Source organism: Oncorhynchus kisutch, linkage group LG18 (genome assembly GCF_002021735.2).
Source record: "Oncorhynchus kisutch isolate 150728-3 linkage group LG18, Okis_V2, whole genome shotgun sequence".
In the NCBI taxonomy this organism is placed as follows: Eukaryota; Metazoa; Chordata; class Actinopteri; order Salmoniformes; family Salmonidae; genus Oncorhynchus; species Oncorhynchus kisutch.
Window position 1 is genome coordinate 47,527,896 of NC_034191.2, and position 14,580 is coordinate 47,542,475.

The following is a 14,580-nucleotide window of genomic DNA, read 5'->3' on the forward strand; positions in this document are numbered from 1 at the left end:
TAAAGAATGGTACCAACACATCCTCCGAGAGCAACTTCTCCCAACCATCCAGGAACAGTTTGGTGACAAACAATGCCTTTTCCATGATGAACCCCCTTGCCATAAGGCAAAAGTGATAACTAAGTGGCTCGGGGAACAAAACATCGATATTTTTGGTCCATGGCCAGGAAACTCCCCAGGCCTTAATCCCATTGAGAACTTGTGGTCAATCCTCAAGAGGCGAGTGGACAAACAAAACCCTACAAATTCTGACAAACTCCAAGCATTGATTATGCAAGAATGGGCTGCCATCAGTCAGGATGTGGCCCAGAAGTTAATTGACAGCATGCCAGGGCAGATTGCAGAGGTCTTGAAAAAGAAGGGTCAACACTGCAAATATTCTATTTGACTCTTTGCATCAACTTCATGCAATTGTTAATAAAAGCCTTTGACACTTATGAAATGCTTGTACTTAATATCTAAAGCAGACTTTGTGAAAATTAATATTTGTGTCATTCTCAAACTTTTGGCCACGACTGTACATTCATCTAAACTCAGCAAAAAAAGAAAAGACCCTTTTTCAGGACCCTGTCTTTCAAAGATAATTTGTAAAAATCCAAATAACTTCACAGATCTTCATTGTAAAGTTTAGAGTTTAGATTATAGAATACAAAGACACAATGCAATGCATCAGCTTGTTCAATGAAAAGTACACTTTTTTTATTCGTGAACCACAAAATAGACCTCTTTGGTTGTACAAATTCACTAGTTACAGTTTTGGATGAGCCTTGACCCCAGCACTTCTACCCTTTCCCTCTGACTCATTTGGGAAAAATAGTCCCCCAAAATAATTCAAGAGAAGAGTGTAACCAAAAGGATGTTCCAACAGTTGTTTGGCATAAAAAAATGTTGTGAATCCCATTTTGTCTGGAAAGTTTTACCCACTACAGTAAATTTTTTATTTATTTAAGTCAAACAATCGCAAATGTTATCATCCTAACTGAATTTCAGTCAGCGAAAGCAACGCAGAAAGATATGATTAGTACATTAAATTAAACACGAGTGCTTCTATCATGACTCTCCAAAAACAAAGCTGTCATCAGAGAACATCCATGACAGCAGCAGGTAAAGCAGAGGAAAGAGAATGAGAATGATGGTCGAATGAGATCCATTTCAAAAGGGATTAACAAAATGTCTTCTGCCTCTATAGGTTCTCCCAATAAAGCCAATATATTGTACATGCAGAGAGAGAGGTAGGGAGAGAGCTCCCCAGTCCAGACACTTGCTTGGTCTTGGCTTGGTAGACTGGCTCAATTTCAACCGTACATTTAGCTTTCCATTCAGTATTTTGTACATTATTCACACAACAATAAAGGATTTTCAGTGGGTGTCAGATTTAAATTAATCAAAGGCAGATAAAAAAAAGCAAAACACCTGCTACCTTCACCGGTAAAATCTGGAAAACCATCCAGATAGGAGTGAGATTCACATTGACAAATGATTTCCACCAAAAGGGCAGGGAAAGTACCGTATTATGTTCCTAAATGTACAGCCATTTTGAATAAAGACTAGTGGCTTATCTGTCCATGTGTGTGTGGGTGTCTCTGCTGGTCTCTCCAGTATAGTTACATTCTCGAGAATAGGAATGGGACAGAATTTGATAAACCTGGTCCAGGAAAGCTAGAGATCCTTTACTCTGATCCACCGAGATCAAACAACTGTACTGGGATCAGTATCCTACAAGTCTGTGACAGCATGTTCCTTGTAATGTACCAGTCAGAACCTGGTTATGGCCTGTGCATCAGAGTGAAAACAAATGTATTCATTGTAAAAGAAAATACCTTGGTGATATGGATTAAACATGTGCTTGCCTCATAAGATGTACATTTGAATTAAAATGATATCATGATATGCATTGATGTCATTATGATAAATAAAATGATATGCATTGTTTTGTTGCACTCGAAAGTACAGGGGGTAACAATGTATTACAGGGGAGGCTTTAGAATCGAGTAATAAAATACAAGCAAAATAAATTATTTAAAAATAAACATGTTGTTTTCTAAGTAGTGTGGTAGTGCAGTTGAGATATGTATGTAGTGTTTAAAATGTGGCAGTGAAGGTAGCAGTATGTTCCCAATATATACACGCCCCCCGAAGCCCGCTAAAAACCCTGACATTTCACAATATATTCATTGAAAACCTCAAAAATAGCATCTGAAAAATTAGTATTACATCTACACAATTCATATTTTTTCTTTCTCTTCCATAACACATTTTTCATTTAAAACAGCAAAAATCAGAGGGTCAAAAGTAAAAACATAAGTCACCTGTTAATATAATTCAGCTACTAAAACGTAAACTGAAGAAAAAGAACACAAATAAAAAAGAGAATGGTATTTCTGAAGCGTAATGCTAGCTCCCCTCACCAGCCTCAGGAACGTTGGGCCTCATGTTCAGGCCAACACATCCTCAGACTGTAAAGGCAAGATATGACATTGTGTGTGTTGACTATCAGCATCATGGTCTCTGCAGTGGTTACATGGGACGCATCTCCCAAACCTGTGAGTGTGTGTGTAGTGACCCGGTGCCTCCTCTGTGTATGTATGTCTCTTGTGGTAGATGTGTTTGATGCGTTATGTGGGCACGGCGGTCTCCAGGCTGCGGCAGCCCTGCCTCAGCTGGCGCGTGTTGCTGTAGAGGGCCATCTCCAGTGCTGAGGTGGCAGTGGGCACCTCAGTCCTGGGATCCGCAGCATGCACTGGCGGGCACAGAGAAACCAATATTAACATGACACCCTGGTGAATGACTAAACCTTTAAATCTAGGTTGCCCCTTCAGTGACTCATAGTGACCCCTAAGTCTCCCCCAATGCCAGCGCTGTGGCAGTAGTGATGTGTAGTTTACGAACGATACATTCTTTTTGAACGACTCTTTTTACTGACTTGAGAGCCATGACATTTTTTTTCAGAGTGACTCGTTCATTTTAGTTGTTTGTTTGACCTGTTCGTGCTGGCCGCAATGAACCCTACAGCAGTGTTAATACACACTCCTCCGGCACAGCAGCTACAGAGACACACTCCGACCACCATTTGTCATATGCTCGCATGAAAATAGATCATGAGCATAGAGAAGAAAAATACATGTTTAGAACTGATCATTGATCGCATGGTGCAAGAATGATGGGGGTGGAGTTCGCAAACGACATAGTGCTCATCACCCTCGCGGGCAGTCACGCAACGCTTTCCAGCCCAAGAGTCAATCTAGTCCGGTTCCAGCCACAACTAGACCTTGTTTCAATTGTATAAAAAAATAATCGTATTTGTATGCCAAGCAATTAGCAAATGTACATTGTTTAAAACACACGTTTACAAATCTCAGCTCCATAAAGCCCCCTATGGTGAAGGACATGTGAACGAGAGGCTTGTAGAATTATGACTTGAGTTTTCAGTTCATTGTTCGCCGGTAGGGGGGTCCTCTGGGCATTAAAAAATGAAATTAGTTATATTATTGTTTGTTATTTTGACTAAACGAGTTGAAAAGATCAGTCAGTAAAAAGAGCCGAACTTCCCTCCCATTGCTCGTGGGCAGTAATAGTAAGCTCTGCTTTGAGAGAGATTGTGCTATTTTGTGTGTTTTTTTCGCATTGTTTGTAACTTACTTTGTACATAATGTTTCTGCTACCGTCTCTTTTGACCGAAAATAACTTCTGGATATCAGAACAGCGATTACTCACCTCGAACGGGACAAAGATTATTATTTAATGAGTCTGACGCAAAGGATATACTGCTTCTCCGAGACCAGACCAAATCCCCGTCATTCGCGTGAAGAAAAGACAGAAATACAGGGGGCGGCGATTGGGGTGCCTTGTGAGAATCCGTTGGCGTTACCATCCGTTCGATTGGTCAACGTGCAATCGCTGGAGAATAAACTGGATGATCTCCGTTCAAGACTATCCTAACAACGGGACATTAAAAATGAATATATTATGTTTCACTGAGTCGTGGCTGAACAACGACACGGATAATATACAGTTGGCTGGGTTTTCCGTGCATCGGTAGGACAGAACAGTCTGGTAAGACGATGGGTGGGGGTGTGTGTATTTGTCAATAACAGTTGGTGCGCGATGTCTAATATTAAGGAAGTCTCAAGGTATTGCTTGCCTGAGGTAGAGTAACTCATGATAAGCTGTAGACCACACTAACTACCCCAGAGTTTATCTATATTTTTCATAGCCGTCTATTTACCACCACACCAACCGATGCTGGCACTAAGACCGCACTCAATTAGCTGTATAAGGTCATAAGCAAACAAGAAATTCATCCAGAAGTGGCACTCCTAGTGGCCGGGGACTTTCATGCAGGCAAACTTAAATCAGTTTTACCAAATTTCTAACAGAATGTCACATTGCCAGAAGCATACTGCCCAGGGACGCAAGCCTACCAGACGAGCTTAATGCCTTTTATGCTTGCTTCGAGGCAAGCAACACTGAAGAATGTATGAGAGCACCAGCTGTTCCAGACGACTGTATGATCACGCTCTCTGTAGCCGATGTGAGCAAGACCTTTAAACAGGTCAACATTCACAAGGCTTCGGGGCCAGACGGATTACCAGGATGTGTACTCAGAGCATGTGCAGACCAACTGGCAAGTGTCTTCATTTACATTTTCAACCTCTCCCCTCTCTCAGACCGAGTCTGTAATAACTACAGTGGCAAGAAAAAGTATGTGAACCCTTTGGAATTACCTGGATTTCTGCATAAATTGGTCATAAAATGTTCTGATCTTCATCTAAGTCACAACAATAGACAAACACACCATTCACAGGGGGTGTAGTGGAGCGGTTCGAGAGTTTAGTTCCTTGGTGTCCACATCACCAGCAAACTATCATGGTCCAAACACACCATTGATAGACTGTTCTTTAAGCTACTGTACGTACGGCAAGCTGTACCGGAGCACCAAGTCTAGGTCCAAAAGACTCCTTAACAGCTTCTACCCCCAAGCCATAAGACTGCTGAACAATTAATCAAATGGCATCCAGACTATTTACATTGACCTGTTTATTATCATTAGCATAGTAACTTTACCCCTACCCATATGTACAAATGACTTCAACTAACCTGTACCCCCGCACATTGACTCAGGAATGGTACCCCCTGTATATAGCCTCATTATTGGTATTTTATTGTTACTTTAAAAATACAAATGTTAATATTTTCTTTACTCTATTTCTTGAACTGCATTGTTGGTTAAGAGCTTGTAAGTCGGCATTTCACTATAAGTTCTACACCTGTTGTGTTCGGCGCATTTCTCTCCCACTTGAAGCATCAGCTATCTGAGCCGCATACCGATCGCTGCAGCTGTACATAGCCCATCTGTAAATAGCTTACCCAACTACCTACCTCATCCACATATTGTTTTTATTTACTTTTTTGCACACCAGTATTTCTACTTGCACATCTATCACTTCAGTGTTAATTTGCTAAATTGTAATTACTTCGCTACTATGGCCTATTTATTGCCTTTACTGCCTTACTCCATTTGCACACACTGTATATAGATTTTTCAATTGTGTTATTGACTGTACTTTTGTTTATTCCATGTGTAACTCTGTTGTTTTTGTGTCGCACTGCTTTGCTTCATCTTGGCCAGGTCGCAGTTGTAAATGAGAACTTGTTCTCAACTGGCCTACCTGGTTAAATAAAAGTGTTTTTTTTTTTAAATGTGACAAATAAAATGTGATTTTATTTACAAAATCAAAATGATTGAATTAAATAAAATTGATTAGAAGTACTTGGATGCTTACTCTGAAAGTAGCTATCGTGGCTAAAGTCTGCTTAAGTTTGTAGTGACTGTTTATCGACCTGAACCATGGATTACAGTAACTCCTGGCCCATAGACTATTCAGGGTGAGGAACCATCTAACATTAAGTTGTAAAATAACCTGAACATCCCCTTTTAAGCCTTTGGTGTAGTCAATTTGAGTTCATGCAGGATCTGGATCTGCAGTAGTGTCAGTTTGTTTAACACACCAAATATTAATGTACAGCACTATAGAAAGTTTGACGGTAATGTTAGCTAATGTAGCTGGTTGACACGCGAGGAATGGTTAGCAGGCAAAGCCATCAATGGTAAAAGCAAACCCACTCCCAACGTTGGAAAAACATCCCTGATATGGTTTTAGCCTCCATAACGGTTACAAAGGTTACAGACATATCAGGCCAAACCATGCCCGACTACTCTAAAAAGCTGAGAGCGAGAGAGAGCGAGAGCGAGAGAGAGAGCGAGAGCACTATGAACATATGGTCCGACTACGCTATGGTTTACCACACTTGACTAACAGGGGTACACAGCAGTTCACACACACTCGGGCCAAAGTTCAGAGGAACACACACGTACGCAAATGCACAGAAACCGGCAGTATGTGAATCCTACCAATAGGAGTTGCTTATCCCAGGAAGTCACCTGAATCAAAGGGATAAAAGTGATCAGGGTAACATATTGTACATTATTATGGGCTACGGTTGCAAAATTCTGGTAACTTTCCCAAAATTCCCAGGTTTTCCAGATCCCAGGTGGAATTTTAGAAATCAGTAGGGAATAAGCAGAACATCTAGGAATCCTCCAACCAGGATTTCTGGAAATGTTGGTAAAGTTACCAGAAATGTTACAACCCTAGGGCCAATTCTACTTAAAGCACCCTATTTTACCAACAGAGATGCTGGACCCTACTTGATGTGGTTGTCAAGAGGTTTTGTTGACCCTGACCCACTGACACTCACCTGGGTTACTGGAGCCATCGTCAATGAATTGAATGTCATCGACCACGTCAGGAGACTGCAAGAGAAGGACACAGAGAGTGTGTGTGAGTGGATGACGGCTAGGGGATGTGGCCACCTATTATCCCAGGAACACCGTCACCAAGTCGGGCTAGGGGACTGGCAGTGGGTAGGTGTGGGTCTTTCTCCCAGGCGGTCACAGTGGCAGCAAGGGTGCAGAAGGTAGGTTCCACTTGGCCACAGCCACTGCAGTCTGGTCAGGATGACGTTAGAATTGGGGGAGGTTAAATGGAGGCTTGTGTTAGTCCATCAGTTCCGGGGGTTGTTCCATCTCACAGGCAAAGCGCAGGGAGCAGCTGTTCACAGGTAAGGAACCATTACAAGACACTTAGCCGAACCACAGTCACCAACGCGGCAGAGAAAATCACAGCACTGCCCAGCCCACTACACAGGTCTCTCCCACTGGACTAAGCACACATACAGTAGCCAATTTTTGGTGTAAATTCAACACTCAAACACATACCTTGCTTCCCAGTTCTCCACAACACTTCTCCCTAAGTGTGCACTCGCATCATCACAGGGAGTGTGCATGACAAGTGCACACATCGGGAGAAGTGTGGAGAACAAGGTTGCACACATACCGTACACTGAGGTCTATACACACTTAAGCTCAGTAACCGTATGCCAGAAATGATGCACATTCCAGTGTCCTCCTGAGTTCGTGAGAAGCATATCAGTATCAGAGAAGCCTATTGGTCTCTACAGTAGTTCTACTGAATTTAGATCACGAGGCCTCAAGACAAGGCAAGCTTGCTTAAAGAACAGCAAATTATTAATCGAACGGGTGGAGCTATTAGAGTTAAGAACAGCACGTTAAATGTAGAACTCCACGGCCAAATTACATTGGGAGCAGTGGAGGAATACTTGGCGGCCTTTCATTGAGGAAGACTGATTGATAAAACACAACCCACAGAGACCGGGAAAAAAGACTGATAGCAGTACATACTACAAAATACTGGACCAGAAACCACCACAACCACTGAGAAATAAGTCTCCCTGACCCCCAAGGAACCCCCTGTAGAATCATCCGTACGCAGGCTGAGATCCAAGCTTAGGGAGACCTCATTGAGTTTAGCCCAGGAAGTTCCCATCACCCATGTTGGTTAAGTGATAGACTGGAAAATACTTTGCACTGGGAGTCAAGAGCATGACAGGACAGGAGATCCCAAAATATGTGTTGTTGTGATACAGGGAGAGGTGATCAGGAACCAGGACAGACACGGCAATGAGCCCCAGCCATGGAGAGATATGGAGAGCTGGTGAGAGTGGCTGAGAAGGAGGGAGAGATGCAGGATCTGGGCAGTTTCCTCAAGAAGCTGGTTAAGTGGGGCTCAAATCACTGGTTGGTGAATGTTGATGTTGCCTGGTTGAGGCTGGTTGTTTGGAAATAACTGAAGGTGATTGGATGGTGAGTGGGAGAAAAGGGATGGAGATAAAGCTTTAAGCAGAGGTGAGAGGTCACTCTGATAGAAAACTGACCCAGGACCTGATTTGATTACGTGGTCAGTAGCTTACTGGTGTATTAGCGTATTAGCATTATATTTTCAAGATCCATTCATCAACTAAATCGGAGGCAGCAACTAACAAGCCAAATCCCCAAAATGGAGCAGTGAATAATCAATCAGGGGGAAAGCCAAAATGGCGGCAGCTGTTGAAGCAGTGGCACCACCAGCGCTGCTGTAAGGACCAGAGGGGAGAGAGGGAGACTGGGGCGGGGGCAGGGGGCTGGGGCCTGGGAGCTCAGCATGCAGTCAATACCTGGATGTCGTATACGGGTTTGGAAGAAGGAATGGCAGCAAACTGTCGGTAGTCAAACTTCTTTTCTGACAGGGACTAGAAGGACAGCAAAATGGAATGAGTAGAGGAAGAGGTGAGGAAAGAGGAAGAGTGAAGGATAGGGAGAGGTAAAGGGAAAGAGGGAGGGAGAAGGATGGATGACTCAGCAGCGTGGCTTGGGTAGAGAGGGATTTGATTGGCTGTAGTGATGATCCAGGCATTTGATAGGCTGAAGTGATTGTGTACAATGGTGGCGAAACATTTCAACGCGCCTTAAAGCCCATCAAAACAACTTTCTATCTACAAATAATCACACTTTAGATGATGGAACATCTCTAACCGGAACAGCTACTTAAAAGATATGGAAGGCAAAAGTTAGACTGTGACATTGTTATTCTCAACAAAAATTTGCTCTGGTTGTCCAAGCAACAATCTGAGTCTCTATTAACCTGGATTGCAATAGGTCAGTGGAGACATCTCTATGAACTCTGACATTTAACAAACAAACGCAGTAGAGAACTCAGTTCTTACCAGTCTGCCTGGTGACGTTACTCCTTGTGGACTGAAATCTGTTAGACAAAGGTTAGGACACTATTAGTCGGAATCCACTCGATGATTGAGGTCTGGTATTGAGTGAGAGGCTGCATCCCAAACGGCAACCTATTCCCTATATGTATTTTTTTTTACCAGGGCCCATAGGACACAGGTCAAAAGTAGTGCCAAATATAGTGAATAAATAGGGTGCCATTTGGGACGCAGACATTGAGTGAAAGTGAATTAATGTAGGTGCTAAACTGTGTGAGAGTGTATGCGACGGCCACTGATGTACCTTCCAGAGGGGTGGGGGATGGCGTGAGGGCGGGCGAGGGCGACTCGGCCAGCTGGTCCAGTGTGCCACGCTTCTTTCCCTCCCTGGACTTAGCGATGACCATCTGAGCCTTCAAAGCATCCTGCTCCAGAGACTTCATCCTGTTGGTGAGAGAGAGAACACCGTCAGATAGAGAGATGGACCGGAGAGGGAGAGACAGAAAGAGTGGAAAAATTAGGACAGGACAGAGAGAAAACTAGGACACGTTGCTCTAATGGAGTTGGGAGGACAACCAGAAAACAGCAGCTGTTGGGTGCTCCTTGTCCTGGCCTGCGGTGGTTCACTCAATGCAGAAAATGCTTGTTATTAAAACTATAGTATAAAAGTACAAGACCAGCGTGGCAGCATCCAGGAGAAGGACTACTTAGGCGGGCCCTCCCCTCACAGACTGCTACAGCCACACTGGAGGCAGTATGTTAGTATGATGAAAGATGCATTTAAAACCAAGAGAAGAGCGAGAGAAAGAAAGACAGCGATTGAGATGTAGAATGAAACAAAGTGAGAGAGAAAGGAAGCAAGCTAGCTGAGTCAATGCCCCCCCCAAACCAAAGCACCCCAGGCAGCAATACCCCCACAATGACATGCGGGCCAGGGCCTGGACTGGTGAGCAGACCTGAGCTGGGAGGCAGCGGAAGAGGCGGCGGCGTTTTGGAACTGAGGGGGTGGCGTGGTGCCCTGAGACGCCCTCACTCGCGACTGGTAGAGCCTCTTAGCCAGGTCCTGCTCATACTGCCTAACATCCTCCTCTAGGCCATAGGGCCTGCACCCACAACGAGGGGGAAGGTGGGCAGGGAGAGGGGGAGGAGGAAGAAGAGGAAAGGAACACGCACAGAGGGACAGGGCACACAGAGGAAAAAAACACAGAGATGGGCAGTAAAACATTGAAACGAGTAGGAGAGAGTCAGGAGAAAACCAATGATACCAGTCTAGTAGTAAGAGATGAAAACAGTGAGAGGGAGGATTTCAAAAGTAGATACACAGCCTTCAGAAAGTATTCACACCCCTAGACTTTTCCATTTTTTGTTGTGTTACAGCCCGAATTGAAAATGGATCAAATTTAGATGGTCACTGGACCATTATATCCCATAATGTCAAAGTTGAATTATGCTATCAGAATTGTTTACCATTTAATAAAAAAGGAAAAGCTGAAATGTGTTGAGTCAATAAGTGTTCAACCCGTTTGTTAAGGCTAAGATCAGGAGTAAAAATGTGCTTAATAAGTCCCACAGTGCATTGGGAAAGTATTTAGACCCCTTGACTTTTCCACATTGTGTTACGTTACAGCATTATTCTAAAATTGATTAACTATTTTTTCCCCCTCATCTATCTACACACAATACCCCAAATTGAAAAAGCAAAAACAGGTTTTTAGAAATGTCGGAATTATTATTATTATTATTATTTTTAAATGAAATATCACATTTCCATAAGAATTCAAACCCCGAGTTTCTCCCATTCTTCCCTGCAGATCCTCTCAAGTTCTGTCAGGTTGGATGAGGAGTGTCGCTGCACAGCTATTTTCAAGTCTCTCCAGAGATGTTCGATCAGGTTCAAGTCCGGGCTCTTGCTGGGCCACTCAAGGACATTCAGAGACTTGTCCCTATTGCCACTCCTGCGTTATCTTGTACTGTGTGCTTAGGGTCATTGTACTGTTGAAAGGTGAACCTTTGCCCCAGTCTGAGATCCTGAGCGCTCTGGAGCAGGTTTTCATCAAGGAGCTCTCTGTACCTTGCTCCGTTCATCTTTCCCTCGATCCTGACTAGTCTCCCAGTCCCTGCCGCTGAAAAACATCCCCACAGCATGATGCTGCCACCACCATGCTTCACCTTAGAGGTGCCAGGTCTCCTCCAGATGTGACGCTTGGCATTCAGGCCAAAGAGTTCAATCTTGGTTTCATCAGACCAGTGAATCTTGTTTCTCATCGTCAGAATCCTTAAAGTGCCTTTTGGCAAACTCCAAGTGGGCTGTCATGTACCTTTTACTGAGGATCGGCTTCCATCTGGGCACTCTACCATAAAGACCTGATTGGTGGAGTGCTGCAGAGATGGTTGTCCTTCTGGAAGGTTCTCCCATCTCCACAGATGAACTCTGGAGCACCGGGACCGTGGTCACCTCTCTGACCAAGTCCCTTCTCCCACAATTGCGCAGTTTGGCCAGGCGGCCAGCTCTAGGAAGAGTCTTGGTGGTTTCAAACTTCTTCCATTTAAGAATGATGGAGGCCACTGTGTTCTTGGGGACCTTCAATGCAGCAGAAACTTTTTGGCACCCTTCCCCAGATCTGTGCCTCGACACAATCCTTTCTCTGATCTCTATGGACAATTCCATTGACCTCAAGGCTTGTTTTTTGCTCTGACATGCACTGTCAACTGTGTGACCTACTCTTAAAAGGTGTGTGCCTTTCTAAATCATGTCCAATCAATTGAATTTACCACAGGTCGACTCCAAACAAGTTGTCGAAACATCCTCAAGGTTGATCAATGGAAACATGAAGTACCTGAGCAATTTGAGACAGTTTGAGTGTCTCAAAGCAAAGGGCCTGAACACTAATGTAAATAAAGTATGTTTTATACATTTGTAAACATGTACAAAAACCTGTTTTCGCTTTGTCTTTATGGGGTAGTGTGTGTAGATTAGACTTTTTATTTTATTTTTTTAATAAATCTTAAGTATAAGGCTGTAACGTAACAAAATGTAGAAAAAGGGAAGGGGTCTTAATACTTTCCGAAGGCACTGTAAGTCTCACAAGTTGCATCGACTCACTCTGTGTGCAATAACAGTGTTTAACATGATTTTCCTACAACGGGTTGGTCAAAACAAGCATTGTGATTGGTCGAGAGACGCGTTTTTAGCCATACTAAAAAAAACATTTTGCACCGGTAAGCCTATGACACAAAAATGGGAATCTTGTTTTCTGTTCCATCTGAGAAATCATGCTCATCCACTGTCCCATCAGCACAGCCAGCCAATTCATTAACTTGATCTCCACTGTAAAGGGATCTAGTCATTATTTCCCCGCTTCTAGCCTAACATTTAGTTGAAACAACGTTGCTGTCTGTCTCTAGACATTTGCAACATAGTTTCAATATTACACTGAACAAAAATATAAATGCTGAGGAGGTATTTCTGTCTGTAATGTGGGTTTTTCCCTTCTGTGGGGAAAAAAAAACATTTTATTGGCTGGGCCTGGCAACCCAGTGGGTGGGCCTGGCTGCCAAGTGGTGGGCCTATGCTCTCCCAGGCCCAGCCACGGCTGCACCCCTGCCCAGTCATGTGGAATCCATAGATTAGGGCCTAATGAATTTATTCCAATTGACTGATTTCCTTACATGTAACTCAGTAACTGTAACTCAGTAAAATCTTTGAAATTGTTGCTTTTATATTTTTGTTCAGTATATACACTGCTCAAAAAAATAAATGGAACACTAAAATAACACATCCTAGATCTGAATGAATGAAATATTCTTCTTAAATACTTTTTTCTTTACAGGTCTGGATTTGGAGTCATACTCAAAATTAAAGTGGAAAACCACACTACAGGCTGATCCAACTTTGATGTAATGTCCTTAAAACAAGTCAAAATGAGGCTCAGTAGTGTGTGTGGCCTCCACGTGCCTGTATGACCTCCCTACAACGCCTGGGCATGCTCCTGATGAGGTGGCGGATGGTCTCCTGAGGTATCTCCTCCCAGACCTGGACTAAAGCATCCGCCAACTCCTGGACAGTCTGTGGTACAACGTGGCGTTGGTGGATGGAGCGAGACATGATGTCCCAGATGGGCGTCGGTCTGTTTCTGACCGTTTGAGCAGACACATGCACATTTGTGGCCTGCTGGAGGTCATTTTGCAGGGCTCTGGCAGTGCTCCTCCTTGCACAAAGGCGGAGGTAGCGGTCCTGCTGCTGGGTTGTTGCCCACCTACGTCTCCTGATGTACTGGCCTGTCTCCTGGTAGCGCCTCCATGCTCTGGACACTACGCTGACAGACACAGCAAACCTTCTTGCCACAGCTCGCATTGATGTGCCATTCTGGATGAGCTGCACTACCTGAGCCACTTGTCTGGGTTGTAGACTCCGTCTCATGCTACCACTAGAGTGAAAGCACCGCCAGCATTCAAAAGTGACCAAAACATCAGCCAGGAAGCATAGGAACTGGGAAGTGGTCTGTGGTCACCACCTGCAGAACCACTCCTTTATTGGGTGTGTCTTGCTAATTGCCTATAATTTCCACCTGTTGTATATTCCATTTGCACAACAGCATGTGAAATGTATTGTCAATCAGTGTTGCTTCCTAAGTGGACAGTTTGATTTCACAGAAGTGTGATTGACTTGGAGTTACATTGTGTTAAGTGTTCCCTTTATTTTTTTGAGCAGTGTATTTAATCTCCACTGTCCTCTTGAAAATGAACGTATTTTCTCAGCCAGTCGAAATATACTGTAACGACTCTGGGACCAGGGTCGTTACAATACATTTTGATGGATAAAAAGAAAAAAGTGTCAATCGAAAAACAGGTGAAATGAAATGCAGCTGTTATTCTAGCTGCATAGTTTACAGGGAGCATGGCAACGGCACATTTAGAAAGAACGACTGGGTCGCGCCCATACATATAGAACAGAGACTTCACGACTGTCACGTTTTTGGCAACCTAACCAATAGAATGAACAGACATCTTTTCTCAGCCAGTCGAAAACAAAGAAATTTCAATAGAAAAACTGGTCAAACGTCATGAAATGCAGCTAGCTGGCAGTTTTACCAGCTTCAGTTTGAAGTGATTACATTAGCTGTGTAGTTGGGCTAGCTCCTCTGAACAGTGTGCTGACGAGAGAGCACATGTTATATGCCAGGCGTAATCCAAAACAGCTTAAACAAATGCACATGCACCTACTTTGTGGTTATTCTAGTTGCACTGTTTGACCTGACTGTTTAGCGGTAGTTGGCTGGCAAGCAATGGATTAGAGCATGGCAACCGAACACTCTCCAGCCAGCATGGCAACCAAACACTTAGAATGAACGACTGGGTCGTGTCCACACATGTATAACAAAAAAGACTGGGTCGTGTCTCTGGCAGCCTAACCGACAGAATGAACGGCCAGCTGGCTTGGCTAGCAACAGAGGACTAGGCCTA

The 14,580-nt window shown here is 43.7% G+C and overlaps 1 protein-coding gene across 10 annotated transcripts in view; it reads right to left on the reverse strand.

Moving 5' to 3' along the window:
- Positions 1-669: 669 nt before the first annotated feature.
- LOC109908815 (protein scribble homolog) overlaps positions 670-14,580 on the reverse strand; it is a 125,613-nt gene continuing 111,702 nt past the window's right edge. For 5 of the 10 annotated variants that reach the window (XM_031796187.1, XM_031796185.1, XM_031796192.1 and 2 more), the window contains 4 exons: positions 9,422-9,561; positions 9,124-9,161; positions 6,760-6,814; positions 670-2,740 (listed from right to left, as the gene is read on the reverse strand). In XM_031796187.1, coding sequence (XP_031652047.1) covers positions 2,616-2,740; positions 6,760-6,814; positions 9,124-9,161; positions 9,422-9,561 — 358 coding nt within the window. In that variant the 3' untranslated portion in view covers positions 670-2,615. Of the gene's footprint in view, positions 2,741-6,412; positions 6,443-6,759; positions 6,815-8,574; positions 8,650-9,123; positions 9,162-9,421; positions 9,562-10,073; positions 10,221-14,580 lie in introns of all 10 variants that reach the window. The other 5 variants (XM_031796184.1, XM_031796189.1, XM_031796188.1 and 2 more) reach the window with 3 other exon arrangements.